General features: G+C 35.9%; 1 protein-coding gene across 2 annotated transcripts; it reads left to right on the top strand.

The window, feature by feature from the left end:
* The first annotated feature begins 10,776 nt into the window (after positions 1-10,776).
* Positions 10,777-14,650, top strand: LOC113338403 (ran-binding protein 1 homolog c-like). 2 transcript variants are annotated; one of them, XR_003354764.1, is made up of 9 exons: positions 10,777-11,233; positions 11,365-11,406; positions 11,599-11,730; positions 12,102-12,320; positions 13,173-13,241; positions 13,334-13,620; positions 13,695-13,781; positions 13,996-14,078; positions 14,178-14,650. XR_003354764.1 is itself a non-coding variant. In XM_026583840.1 (4 exons), the coding sequence occupies exons 1-3, from the start codon at positions 11,334-11,336 to the stop codon at positions 12,134-12,136; spliced, it is 333 nt and encodes a 110-aa protein (XP_026439625.1). In that variant the 5' UTR covers positions 11,305-11,333; the 3' UTR covers positions 12,137-12,320; positions 13,173-13,241. The 2 variants fall into 2 exon arrangements, 1 of the variants encoding a protein (XP_026439625.1); XM_026583840.1 differs by lacking the exons at positions 10,777-11,233; positions 13,334-13,620; positions 13,695-13,781; positions 13,996-14,078; positions 14,178-14,650 and having other exon boundaries at positions 11,305-11,499.
* The last annotated feature ends 373 nt before the right edge of the window (positions 14,651-15,023 follow it).

The following is a 15,023-nucleotide window of genomic DNA, read 5'->3' as shown; positions in this document are numbered from 1 at the left end:
ATCGCATTAGACGTAGCTAAGAATGGGCGACCTAAAATCACAGGTATTTGGTTCTCTGGGTCGGGGACAGGTTGGGTATCTAGGACCACGAAATCCACTGGATAAATAAACTTGTCGACCTCAATAAGAACATCCTCGATCACACCACGAGGGATTTTAACGGACCTATCAGCTAACTGGAGTGTTATCTGGGTAGGTTTCATCTCACCAAGTCCTAGCTTAAGGTACACATGGTATGGCAGTAAGTTCACACTGGCTCCTAAGTCAAGCAACGCTTTCTCAACACGGTACTTACCTATTGTACAAGCAATGGTAGGGGACCCTGGGTCTTTATACTTAGGAGTAGTGGTATTCTGAATAATAGAACTCACATGACTAGCTATGAAGGCTTTCTTCTGGACACTGAGCTTACGCTTTCGCGTACACAAGTCCTTAAGGAACTTGGCATAAGAGGGAATCTGCCTAATTGCATCTAATAATGGAAGGTTGATATTAACCTGCTTAAAAACCTCCAATATATCATTAAAGTTGGACTCCCTCTTAGTCGGAACTAGCAGCTGGGGAAACGGGGCTCTGGGAACAAAGTGAGGCTCAACAGGACCCTCATTGGTCTCTTTGGAGACTCTATCAGTCTCCTCATTTTCTGGCTCAGCAGGGTGAACTACAGCATGTTCACTATCAGGCATGGCACCTTGTTGTCAACTTTCTTTCCACTCCTTAGGGTTGTGACAGCATTCACATGATTGTACGATTTCTCTCCTTTTGGGTTGGGATCAGTACGACTAGGGAACCTTCCATCTTCTCTCTCACTTATGAACTTAGCTATTTGTCCTACTTGAAGTTCTAACTTGGCAAGACTCTGGGAAGTATTCTTCAATTCTTGCCTAGTTTCTTGTTGAAAGCTCATGTGGTTCTTTGTTAGCATTTCATGGTTATTTGCTAACATAGTGAGAGTATCCTCTAAGGTAGAGATCTTTTTCTCGGAAGTGTTCTGAAACTGGGTTTGACCTGAAGAGTTCTTAAAACCAAAACCTGGGGGAGGCTGAGAATTGCTAGACTGGCCTTGACTCTGGCCCTTAGACCAAGAGAAATTAGGTGGTTTCTCCAACCAGGGTTGTAGGTTTCTGAGTATGGGTCAAACTTCTGACGGTTCTCAAACCTAGAGTTGTTATAGACAGCATGGGCTTGCTCTTCACTAACCTGACCTTCCCAAAACGAATTATCTGGCTCTATTCCACAACTAGAGACTTGAGAGGCTCTATTAGGTTCAACAAGGGACCTATTTTTAGTCTGACCCATTTCTAAAGCTTCTAACCTTCTGGATAAAGCAGCAAACTTAGCATCTGACGCAAAACTCGTATCTACCATATTGGTGCTACTTCTATTGACCAAGAGTCTTTTAGGGGGTTCAACACAAGATTCCCACTGTTGGGATTTTTCAGCGATAGCTCCTAAGAAGGCAAAAGCATCATCAGCATTTTTACTAGTGAACTCACCAGCGCACATAGACTCAACCATGGCTTTGGTCGAATAGTCTAAACCATCATAAATAATCTGTACAAGTTTCATATTATCAAATCCATGGTGAGGACACTGAGATAGGAGATCATTGAATCGCTCTAAAAACCTATACAGAGACTCTCCCTCTTGTTGCACACTAGCACTAATTTTCTGCCTAACAGCTGCAGTTTTATGCTTAGGGTAGAATTTCATATAGAAGGCAGCGATAAGTTCCTGCCATGTTTCTATGGATTCAGACGGTAGGTTATTAAGCCAGGTCTTGGCTTTATCTCTCAAGGAAAAGGGAAACATTTTAAGTTTCAAGACTTCATCAGTAAGGTCTTTTATTCTAATTGTCCCACAAATTTCCTCAAAGTCCCTAATATGAAAATAAGGGTTCTCATCATCTTTTCCTAAGAATATAGGGATCATCTGAAGAATACTAGGTTTTATCTCGAAATTAGCCGTAGTGGCTGGAAATTTAATGCATGAAGCTCGTTTGGTCCTAGTTGGGAACATGTAATCTTTCAAAGTTGCCATCGCTGGCACAACTGGAGTACTAGGGGTGCTTTCCTCACAAAGAGACAGATTCTCAAAACTGAAGTTTCCAAAAACAGGGCTCTCAAAAGAAGAATCTTCGAGCTCCCTGCTTAAATCAGAATAACTACTAGGTTTTTCGCTAATCAATCGACCTAGAGTATCTCTTTTCCAAGCCCTAACAAAATCGGGCATACACTAAAAAGAATTCAAAAAGAAAAAAAAAAAAAAATCCTAACAGGAAGGTTCTAGCAATCACACAGCAGGATGACTCGAATTTACCACAGCAAACCTAAAGATTTCTAGCAAACAACAAGCATGATGGCTCCACTTAGATTGTTTCTAGACCAGCTTCTAATCCTTCGAAACGGAATTCGTTACAATTTGAGCAAACCCCTCTGGAATCAATCCGAGTTAAAGCAAGTTGAATCGAGGCGAGGGAAGCTCAGTGGAGCTTTGATACCCAAAACCTCACCGATCCAATGCGGCGCAGTCACGCATTCAACTCGCAGTAACCGTCAAGAACTTCAAGGTGTGCTTAAAAGAGTAACCAATATTTTTCGAATGATTGTCCTGTTAAGCTCGATACCCTATAGGTCTCTTTCTAGTCCAAATTTTAGGCTTAGGTTCGCTTTAGGTTTCGTTTTCCTAAGGCGGGCAAGAAGGGAGCGGTGATGAAATCCGAACCCTTATCTTATATGGTCCAGTCCTTGCCCTTTACTAGGAATTTAAAAACAGTCCATATTCAAGTCCTCAACATATATTCACCTTAAGGAGTCCAGTAACCCGCTTGCAGGAGATTCGCGGGTGTTTAGAATTTTACCTCCCGTACCAGACGGGCGAAGAACCGCTGAAGTCGACTCGGGCCACGACTCCTATGCCGTGTGCGAACCCGAGGGGCCGAGACGATATCGTAATCGTCGTCCTTCCCTGCAAACAGTTTATATTTAAGGGTACCCTTCCGTAGGGTTTAAAAATAAAAATAAAAATGTCCCAAAATTAATGTCCAAAGTCCATAAAAAAAATACAAAAGAAAAGAAAGTCTAAAAAAAAAAATTACAAAAAAAAAATGTCTCTCTTTTTTTTTTTTCTCTTTTTATCAAAATAAATAAATAAAATTCTTCTTCTTTCGCTCCTTTAGCTTTGCTTTTCGCTCCCAAACTTTAAGTAAATCACCACAAGCTTTGGCGAAATTGTCTTTCGCTCCAACTTTCAAAAATCTGCAAGGAAACAAAAAAAAACCAAAAACGTAAAGAAGAACAAAAATAATAAAAATAATAAAAATCTAAAAAAAATGCTAACTAAACACAGGTCCGCGTCGGCGGCGCCAAAAATTTGATGGTTTTTCAAATAGTGATTGTAGTAATAGTGGTAAAAAGGGGTCTTTTCAGACTTGTGAAGGTAACAAAATTTCTAGATTTAAATAAAATTTAGGAAAAATAGCAAACTGAAGTAAAAATTTATGGAGAAATAGGGGTTAAGATTCCACCAATCAACAATACTTATGTGATCTAATATTTTTTTTACTATGCAATTTAAATAATTGGGTTGATTCTAAAAATTGCCAAGAGCAGATTTTCCAAAATATCAAATGTTAATCACAAGTATAATGCATCAAGAGTCTAAAACTAAGCATGCATTATCAAGGGAAAACACAGTTGATTAATAAAAACCATTTAAATCATTTTTATCAATGCAATTAATCATATAAAAATATTGCATAAATTAATAAAATAGAGATTACCACATAATTATTGTGAGAATGGCTTCCTCTGTCACCCCTTGGATTGGGTTTAGCTCCTCATCCCAAAAACATGATCATAAGATGTATTCATGGCTTAATAATGTGTTTTTATTGATGAAAATGGTGTAAAAAGAAGTTTGCAACGCTGTATAAATGTTACAGCGTCACTGTTACAAAGTGGAAGGGTCTTAAAAACAACGATAGTAGCACCAACTGCTGTAAAACAACGACAGTTGGTTTTGAAATAAGACTGCTGAAGAACGACGGACTCTGCGAGTCTGTTCTTCGTGTTCTTCAGGTTCTTCAATGGCAGCAGCAGCAGCAGCACCAATTCTCTGTAACTTCCTCTACTCGTCTCTAAACTCCTCCTAACTCTCTCCTAAGGGTTTCTAACCCCTTTAATGACTTGAAACAACTCTTATATATCCCACAGACCCCAAATATCTCGTATAAATTCCGACTTTTTCTTTCTTTTCTTCTCTGCGCTGTTGAGAGAATAATCGCTTCTGTTGAGCTTTTTCACGTGCTGTTAGCTATAAAATAGCTACCAAACTCTTTCCTAGACTTGAATAAGACCATGTACATGTTAATCCAGCGTCAAAGTCCTCCAGAAATCTCTCAAAAATCTCCTGAACTCGAAACAGAACACGTCTCTCTGTTGAGACTTTGAAACTCTCTCTCGGCCATTCCAGCCCAATTGGTTGGGTCCAATTGATTGTATCAGGCCTGTTTAGTCATGCAGAGTCCATACGTACCAAATACAGCAATTGAATCTCTTAAAATCACGTCCAAAATTCGATCTTCAAATCTGCCAGACGCTGCATGCATTTTCCCGCCAAAATTTGCTTTTAAATTTGAGAAGTTGACCTCCCCTTATCTGTGGCTGGTCTCCCTTTAGCAGATGCCTGGAAATGGGTCACCCCTTAGTAATTAGGTTACCCCTTATCCAAAATCAAGGGTCCGTATAGCAAGTGTCCTCTGGGGCATTTTCCGCACTTTTTTCGGGGTTCCTCCGGGGTATTTCTGGGATACTTCCGGTACACTTCTGAGGCGCTTCCGGTACGTTATCAACGGAGGTCCAAATGCCACATTTTTAGCCAAATTCGCCGCAAGAGATTATTTTCCAAAAACACCTACAAATACATAAAATAACCAAATAAGTACAATATCGAGTACTAACAATATATACAAATGAGCTATATTAGACACATAAATGCGTCTATCACTATGAAAATGATCAAAATACCCTTATCAAAAATAAGTAAAGTAAATATTACATACTATGAAAATGACTATTTTACCCTTATTGGAAATAAGTGTAATAGATATTCTGGAGATTATGAAAATGACCAGATTACCCTTATCAGAAATAAGTAAAGTAAATATTACAGACTGTGAAAATGTCCATATTACCCTTACCGGAAATAAATGCAATAAATATCATGGAGACTATGAAAATGACCAAACTACCCTTATCAAAAATAAGTTAAGTAAATATTACAATCTATGAAAATGACCACTTTACCCTTATTGGAAACATATGCAATAAATATTATGGAGAATGTGAAAATGACCAGACTACCCTTATTGGAAATAAGTAAAGTAAATATTACTGACTGTGAAAATGACCATATTACCCTTCCTGGAAATTAGTGCAATAAACATTATTGAGAGTGCGAAAATGACCAGACTACCCTTATTAAAAATAAGTAAAGTTAATATTTCAGACTGTGAAAATGACCATATTACCCTTACTAAAAATTAATGCAACAAACATAATGGAGACTATAAAATGACCAAACTGCCCTTATAAAAAATAAGTCAAGTAAATATTATTGTATGTGAAAATGACCATTTTACCCTTACTGGAAATAAGGTCAATAAATGTTATGGAGACTCTGAAAATGACCAAACTACCCTTACCGTAAATAAGTAAATTAAATATTACAGTTTGTGAAAATGACCATAATATTGCACTTATTTCCATAATATTTATTTCACTAATTTCTAATAAGGGTAGTATGGTCATTTTCACCGTTTGTGTGATATTTATTGCATTTATTTCCAATAAGGGTAGTTTGGTCATTTTGACATTCTCCATAACATTTATTGCACTTATTTCTCCTAAGGGTAAAATAATCATTTTCACAAACTGTAATGTTTACTTTACTCATATCCGATAAGGGTGGTCTGGTCATTTTCACAGTTTCCATAATATTTATTTCACTTATTTCAGTAAGGGTAGTATGGTCATTTTCACTGTCCGTAATATTCACTTTGCTTATTTCTGATAAGGATAGTCTGGTCATTTTGACAGTTTCCATAATATTTATTGCACTTATTTCCAGTAAGGGTAAAATAATCATTTCACAGTCTGTAGTAGTTACTTTACTTATTTTTTATAAGGGTAGTCTGGTCATTTTCACAGTTTCCATAATATTTATTTTACTAATTTCCAGTAAGGGTAGTATAGTCATTTTCACCGTCTGTGTGATATTTATTGCACTTATTTCCAATAAGGGTAGTTTGGTCATTTTGACAGTCTTCATAATATTTATTGCACTATTTTCCAGTAAGGGTAAAATAGTCATTTTCACAGCCTATAATATTTACTTTACTTATTTTTGATAAGGGTAGTCTGGTCATTTTCACAGTCTCCATAATATTTATTTCACTAATTTCCAGTAAGTTTAGTATAGTCATTTTCACCGTCTGTGTGATATTTGTTGCACTTATTTCCAATAAGGATAGTCTAGTCATTTTTGACAGTCTCCATAATATTTATTGCATTTACTTCCAGTATGGGTAAAATAGTCATTTTCAAAGTCTATAATATTTACTTTAGTTATTTTTGATAAGGGTAGTTTGGTCATTTTCACTGTTTCTGTGATATTTATTGACTTATTTCTCGTAACGGTAATATGGTCATTTCAGCCTGTGATTTTCCAATCTGATATATTTCGTCTTCAGTTCATCCGAACGAGAAACTCATGTCTAACTCTAGCAATCTTTTAACCTGTGATGTTCGAATCTAATATATTTCGTCTTCAGTTCATCCGAACGAGAAACTCAGGTCTAACTCTAGCAATCTTTGAACGTGTGATGTTCGAATCTGATATATTTCGTCTCATGTTCATCGGATCGAGAAACTCAGGTCTAACTCTAGTAATCTTTGAACTTGTGATGTTTAATTCTGATATATTTGGTCTCTTGTTCAAGTCTAACTCTAGTAGTCTTTGAACCCGTGTTGTTCAGATCTGATATATTTCGTCTCCAGTTCATCTGAACGAGAAACTCATGTCTAACTCTGGTAATCTTTTAACTTGTGATGTTTAACTCTGATATATTTCGTCTTTAGTTCATCCGAAAGAGAAACTCAAGTCTAACTCTAGTAGCCTTTGAACCAGTGTTGTTCAGATCTGATATATTTCATCTGCAGTTCATCTGAACGAGAAACTCATGTCTAACTCTAGTAGTCTTTGAACCTGTGTTGTTCAATTATGTAATATTTCGTCTTCAGTTCATCCGAACGAGAAACATAGGTCTAACACTAATAATCTCTTAACCTGTGATGTTTAAGTCTGATATATTTCGTCTCCATTTCATCCGAATGAGAAATTCAGGTCTAACTCTAGTAATCTTTTAACCTGTGATGTTTAAGTCTGATATATTTCGTCTTCAGTTCATCCGAAAGAGAAACTCAAGTCTAATTCTAGTAGTTTTTGAACCCGTGTTGTTCAGACCTGATATATTTCGTCTCCAGTTCATCGGAACGAGAAACTTAGGTCTAACTCTAGCAACCTTTAAATCTGTGATGTTCGAATCTGATATATCTCGTCTTCAGTTCAGCCGAACGAGAGACTCGGGCCTAACTCTAGTAGTCTGATATATTTCGTCTTCAGTTCATCCGAACGCGAAACTCAGGTCTAACTCGAGCAATCTTTGACCCTGTGATATTCGAATCTGATATATTTCGTCTTCAGTTCATACGAACGAGAAACTCAGGTCTAACTCTAGTAATTTGGTATATTTCGTCTTCAGTTCATCCGAACGAGAAACTCGGGTCTAACACTAATAATCTTTTAACCTGTGATGTTTAAGTTTGATATATTTCGTCTCCAGTTCATCCGAACGAGAAACTCAGGTATAACTCTAGTAATCTTTTAACCTGTGATGTTTAAGTCTGATATATTTCGTCTTCAGTTCATCCGAAATAGAAAGTCAAGTCTAACTCTAGTAGTTTTTGAACCCGTGTTGTTCAGATCTGATATATTTCGTCTCCAGTTCATCGGAACGAGAAACTTAGGTCTAACTCTAGCAATCTTTAAACCTGTGATGTTCGAATCTGATATATTTCGTCTTCAGTTCAGCCGAACGAGAGACTCAGGTCTAACTCTAGTAATCTGATATATTTCGTCTTCAGTTCATCCGAACGCGAAACTCAGGTCTAACTCTAGCAATCTTTGAACCTGTGATGTTCGAATCTGATATATTTCGTCTTCAGTTCATACGAACGAGAAACTCAGGTCTAACTTTAGTAATCTGGTATATTTCGTCTTCAGTTCATCCGAACGAGAAACTCAGGTCTAACTATAACAATCTTTGAACCTGTGATTTTCCAATCTGATATATTTCATCTTCAGTTCATCCGAATGAGAAACTCAGGTCTATCTCTAGCAATCTTTGAACCTGTGATGTTTGAATCTGATATATTTCGTCTTCAGTTCATCCGAACGAGAAACTCGGGTCTAACTCTTGTAATCTCCGAACCTGTGATTTTCCAATCTGATATATTTCGTCTTCAGTTCATCCGAACGAGAAACTCAGGTCTAACTCTAGCAATCTTTGAACCTGTGATGTTCGAATCTAATATATTTCGTCTTCAGTTCATCCGAACGTGAAACTCAGGTCTAATAACTCTAGCAATCTTTGAACGTGTGATGTTCGAATCTGATATATTTCGTCATCAGTTCATCCGTATGAGAAACTCAGGTCTAACTCTAGTAATCTTTGAACCTGTGATGTTACTGATATATTTCGTTTCCAGTTCACCCGAACGAGAAACTCAGGTCTAGCTCTATTAATCTTTGAACCTGTGATGTTCAATTATCATATATTTCGTCATCAGTTCATCCGAACGAGAAACTCAGGTCTAACTCTAGTAATCTTTGAACCTGTGATGTTCAAAATTGATATATTTCATCTCCAGTTCATCTGAACGAGAAACTTAGGTTGAATAAAAATCTTTTAATGAGAGAAAAAAATCATCAGAGCCGTCTTCCTTCTAAAGAGCGGAGGAACATTGAACGAAAGCACTTTCTTTGCAAAACTAAAAACAACCAGGGATCAAACAGAAACATTAGTTTAAACATTTGTAAGACTTGCAAAACAAAAAAACAGTTACGATCAAACCGGTTGATATTTATTATCACATAATAAAACCCTAGGAGCTTTTCCCATCTATGAAAAATTATACTCCCTCCGTTTCGAAAAGACAGTCCGCTTTGACTTTGTTAAGATATTAAGGAGACCATAGCAGTTTACATGACTACCCTTAATTACTTTCCTAATTTATTTCAATAAAACTGTTAGTAATAAAAACTACCAAAATTTTTTATGGGATTGTAAATAGGAAATACAAAAAAGGAATGAAGGATATATTTTTTTCCTTAATTATACAAATTTCATTAATATTTTAGATTGGGTCCCATTAAAAAAGAATTTATGAATATAAAAGATTTAAGGGTATATTAGAGAGTTCATTCCTATAAATAGAAGTTCCACACAATTTTGAAACAAACCAAAATGGAATAGAGGACGGTCTTTTTGAAACAGAGGGAGTAAATGATACAAAAAATTACCTCGATGTTCTTGAATGAGAGAAGGAGGGTTGGTTTCGTGCACTTCTTGGATTACCTTAAAAAGAAAAAAAACATTTACGGATCAAACGAAAAAATTATGCAAGCACGCAGTAATGCGGACAAAAAAAAAGAATCCGGAAAAGAGCAGCGGCACCGAATGGGTTTTCGGTTTCGATATCACTTTTTATAGACCGATGTCCAGAAAAGAATATTTTTATAATAGAAAATAAGGAAATTGTACCGATTAATTTGGATGTAATGTTGTATGTACCAAAAATAAGCGAATTAGCATCTATGGAAAAAAAATATTTTGAAATTGTACTTGTTTTAATTTTAGAAATATTGCTTTTAGGAAAAAGCACCCTAAAATTTGGGAACTTTTATAATTTGGGATACATGCATCATTCTCATATCCCCTAATTAATGGTAGCAAATATTTTTACATACAAATCAAGACATAACAAAAATAAAAGTCAAATAATTTAATTTATTTTTTAATTTCCTTTTTAAATTCAATACAATTTCTGGTTACACACATTATCAAAATTGAACAACAATTTTCTTTTTTATTTTAGACTTATTTTATTTTTTATTATGGTATGAACAAAATTAGAAAAAGTAATAGAATGATTTTTTATTATGGTATGAAAAAACTAGGAAAACTAATATGAAAATGAGATTTATTATTTTGTTATTGTCGATATCTCCAAAAATATAAATTTATCTTAAAAAAATAATATCGTATCATAATATTTTGTTATTCACATTTATGTCGATATCTTTTGGATATCATATTGTTCTGGGTCTTTATGCTTAATTCCAATGTCCTAACACTTCCAACAAGATCATTGATTACTCGTAAACTACTAGACATTTCTTCCCTAAGTTATGAACCCCTGCGTTACGATGTCACATGGTTTAGTATGTGATAAAATGCACCATCTAATTTAAAACAATGAGAGACGTCCAATGAATTTTTTTGTGACACGTGGTAAGAAGTCAAGCATTCGATCTTCTGAGACCAATCAGATGGGTGTCGGAGTCACAAGTCGTCTAGCTCTGCTGCACAATAACAAGAGATTTCTACATATAGTTAGAAGAGAGAGAAAATGAAAATAAAAAACCGAAATCTCCATTTCCTTTTCCGCCTCCTTCACCCTATCTTCTTCTCCTTCAATTGAAACCCTAACACACTCACCCCATCTTCTTCTTCGACTGAAACCCTATCAAAGTAAATTTCATCACTTTCTTCTTGTGCTCCTCTCGGCCGGTCTCCATCTCTAACCTAAATTAAGAAAGATGAGGCTATAATCCCGTATGATTCACCTTACCAGAACGCTGCTCTTTTCTCCATCTTCTTCATCTCCCTCCTCCAAATCAGAGAAACAAAACCATAATCCATATACCCATAATCAATACTCTAATTTTATTGGAAATAGATACTGAACCCAGTAGATCTGATGTTCTCTTAAGATTTGGATCAAAATTAGAGTTTTGATTTGGGGTTTTTGTTAGGGTTTCTTTTGATTTAATAGAAAATGCTTTACGTTTGGTGAAGTTACAAATTGAAATGCTGCAGACCCCAATCTGGGTAAGATTGTAGTTTATGGTGCTTCATCAATTTCTTTACTCATTACCTTTTTCGCTTTGATTTGATTTGATTTAATTTGATTTGAGCCAGTTCAAAATTGATGATTTGGTTTATGATTGTTAATTCTGTAGATGAGCGAAACTGTACCGATTTGATAAAGATGGAAATAATTGGTAAGAAAGAGGAAATGGCTTTATTAAGCTTCTTAAACATAAAGAAACTAAGAAATTTCGTTCGGTTACTGGAGGTTATTGCTAATCATCCAGGCACGTTTTTGTTTTTGAATTGATTTGGTTTTTTCTTTTTGAAGTTTGGATTTGATATGAGAGATTTGATTTTTGTTTTGATTTTTTTTTTCTTGGTAGTTCTTCCTACAATTTTGGTTCAACAACATACTGGGAATGGGAGTCAGATATCATGGTTCGTGCATGCTACTGATTTGTCTGATGGTGAATTGAAAGAAGAGGTGTTTTGTGTTCGATTTGTATACATGGAGGGTAAGTATTTGCTTGAGAGTTTCATTGACTTTTATTTACTAAATGGATATATTGTGAAGAGATTCATTTACTTCCTGATTTTTTACTAATGCAGTTGAGAGCGTTCCCCATTTGTATATATGTGAAATAGAAGTAACTTGTACCATCTGCTGTGTTTTTTTTTTATTCATGGTTGACAAGTTTAATTTTCATCAGTGTATAAGTAGCCAATTAGTACGGGTGGGCTTGTTTCTGTGTTATGGTGATATTTAGAACGTCACCTAGCATCTTTCATGTGCTTGGGATTATGTTCACACTATCATTACGCTATCTACTGTCCGAATGTTCCCCCTGTAGTGGCATGTGTTTTAACTTAAATGATCTTGTTGAAGGTTTCTGGGCATTTTCCAAACCTGGAGGTCTATGATGTGAGAGTGCGCTTGGTGGAATTGGTGGCTATTCTAGCAGGGTGTATAGGAGACTTTGGTGTTCTATCTATAATGTAGTTGGATGTTTTAATGGAATGTGAAAGGCGATATAACCTTACTGTTTATGGCAACCATTTCCGCAGAGTATGGGATGTGGATTTGAAGCATGACTTCGCCTTTGTTGTAAGTACCTCCGTAGTTTATAATCTTTCTTTCTTTCTTCCCTCTCTTTTTTTCTTTCTCTAATCCCTTTATCTAAAGCGCGCCAATATAAGATTGTGTATTCTTTGTCCATCTCGTCTGTTCTTAGGAATTTAGTATTATGATGTTAAATTTTTTGAGTTAACTTAGTTGAAATTTAGCTTACCAATTCAAAGATATTAGTTCCATAACTGAATATTACGTGGCTGGGAGTTGCTTTTTTCATCTAATACTTGAGTGACAGTACCAATTGTAACAATATTTCTTTTACAACTGAATGATATAAGATGATTGTAGGAGTAATGGGCACATGAAGAGACATTGTTAAGCATATGTTAAGACTGATTTCACTTTCTTGTTCACATCACATGATTGATGAACTTGACAAGGGTATATTCTGTTTAGACTTCAGTGACTATTCCGATTTAACCAGTCGTATATTTCTGCTCATGGTCAATATGTTTCTCGAGAAACTTAGAAGTTAAATTGTAGACTTCACTAATTGCTCTTGCTTCCAACTGGGAGGCATTTCAGATAGAATTGAAGTGTTAAATCTGGGCCCAAGTAATGGTGATGATCTAGCAAGTTTCTAGTTGAATTGAGTTATTGTTCTTCAATTGAGGAAACTATTATATTACTCTTTACTTGCCTTTAGTAGATAATCCTTGTTAGTGTTGCCCAGGCAGGATTATAATGTTTTTACCACATGGAAAACATGCTAGATTGGCATGGAAGCCAAGTTATCCTACCAAACACACGAGTTATTTCTCTTAACATTCTTGTTCTTTTACTTTTTTATATTGCTAACCAAGTGTAGTGGTTTGATTGAATCAGAATTTTTTGTTGATGAAAACTCGCAATTGAAGGCCATTGATTTTGGCTTGTCCGATTTTGTGAAACCAGGTGATTTTTTATTCTCTTGGGTGCTGACCATATTATTCACAGAAGTAAAATTAGGCGTCTTTCTAACTTCTATTTTATCTGACACGATGCAGATAAAAGACTTAATGACATCGTTGGAAGTGCATACTATGTTGCATCTGAAGTTCTACATAGATCTTACAATACAGAGGCTGATGTGTGGAGTATTGGTGTGATATCATATATACTTTTATGTGGAAGTTGTCCGTTCTTGGCTCGCACAGAGTCCGAGATTTTTCGGGCCTTAAGGGCGGACTCGATGAACCTCCTTGGCCTTCTTTATCTTCTGAAACCAAGCATTTTGTCAAGCGTCTATTGAATAAAGACCCAAATGAACGAGTGATGGATGCTGAGGCATTAAGTTAATATTCTCATCTTGTTAAAAAGACTGCTGAATTTCTTTCTTTGTGATCCTAATTATATTTCTCTTGGCAGGTCATCCTTGGATTAGTAACTACAATGATATTCAAGCTCATGAAAGCCTATATGCGCTCATCATCTCTACATAAAGCGGCGTTAAGAGTGAGTGCTTTAATATTCTCAAAATTTGCTTTGTTGTTGATCATGTCTCATAATTTGTTTTGTCCTCACCCCTTGCTTTTCAGGCATTGTCCAACCTTGTGGTTTACTTTTTGCTAAGAATGTCGTCGTTTTTAGTATTTTCATGATTAGCTTGAGTAAGAGTTCTCTGTATTTGCCACTGCTGACCAACTATAACTTTATGTGTTTCTTATAGGGAAAGAAGAGACTTGCCGAAGTTGCTAACAATAAGCCCACTCTTGGACAAAAATGTTAAAGTAGAAACTCCTCAGAAGTTAGGTGAAAATGTTTTTTCATTTGGCTTGCTTCGTTGGATTGTTATGTTGCTGCCATTTTCCTATTTGTTCTAATCATCTGCAACTGTCCACGTTTTTGCAGGTGCTGATGGCAAGAAAGGTGGTGATGTTCGTCGTTTGCAGGCCTGTGTTTCAGGTTCAGTTGTTGTATTGCAGGCCTGTGTTTCAGGTTCAGTTGTTGTATTGCAGGCCTGTGTTTCTGGTTTAATTGTGCAGGCCTGAAGGCCAGGTCCATGATAATGACCTGGACTATCCATTTTTTATTACAATTATTGTCACAGGGCTAACTGTGACGAAAACTGTGAAAAAAACAACACGCGTCATCACATTAATGCTGTTACCACAGTTTAAACGTTACAGTAATTGTGACAAAAAGACAACAGGTGTCCATTGGGAAATTGTTGCAAAAAGTAGGAAACACTTATATGTGTTGCTGTAACCGAAAGAAAAAGTGACACGTGGCAAAACTTAATAGTTGCCTACCTGGCGGTGTAAGACACGTGTCATCACCTAATTGTTGCAAAGTTTGAATAACAATTAAATATGTTATATTAATTGTGAAAAATGAGCAACGTGTCGCAATTCTAAAATAAGGTTAACTTTACTATTAATTATTGTAACAACTAATAATTGTGACTGTAATCAAATATTGTCACAGTCAAAACTGTTACAAAAAACGATAACAATTATTATCACAGCGTTTCTCCAACGGCGTGTATGTGTTACAAATTTAATCAGTAACAGAAATGCCCTGTGACAGAATCCTGATTTTGGTGTAGGGTACGGATGCCAAATTTGAAATCCGTAGTGCAATGGATTAGATGTGGATGAGATGAAAACCGGTCCATACCGACCCATGCTCACCCCTAAAAGAGACCGAAATAGAAAACCCATAAAGAAGCCCAAAAGATTGAGAACCCTGCTCAGC

This window comes from Papaver somniferum, unplaced genomic scaffold (genome assembly GCF_003573695.1).
Source record: "Papaver somniferum cultivar HN1 unplaced genomic scaffold, ASM357369v1 unplaced-scaffold_19, whole genome shotgun sequence".
Lineage (NCBI taxonomy): Eukaryota > Viridiplantae > Streptophyta > Magnoliopsida > Ranunculales > Papaveraceae > Papaver > Papaver somniferum.
This window is presented reverse-complemented; position numbering and strand designations above follow the sequence as displayed.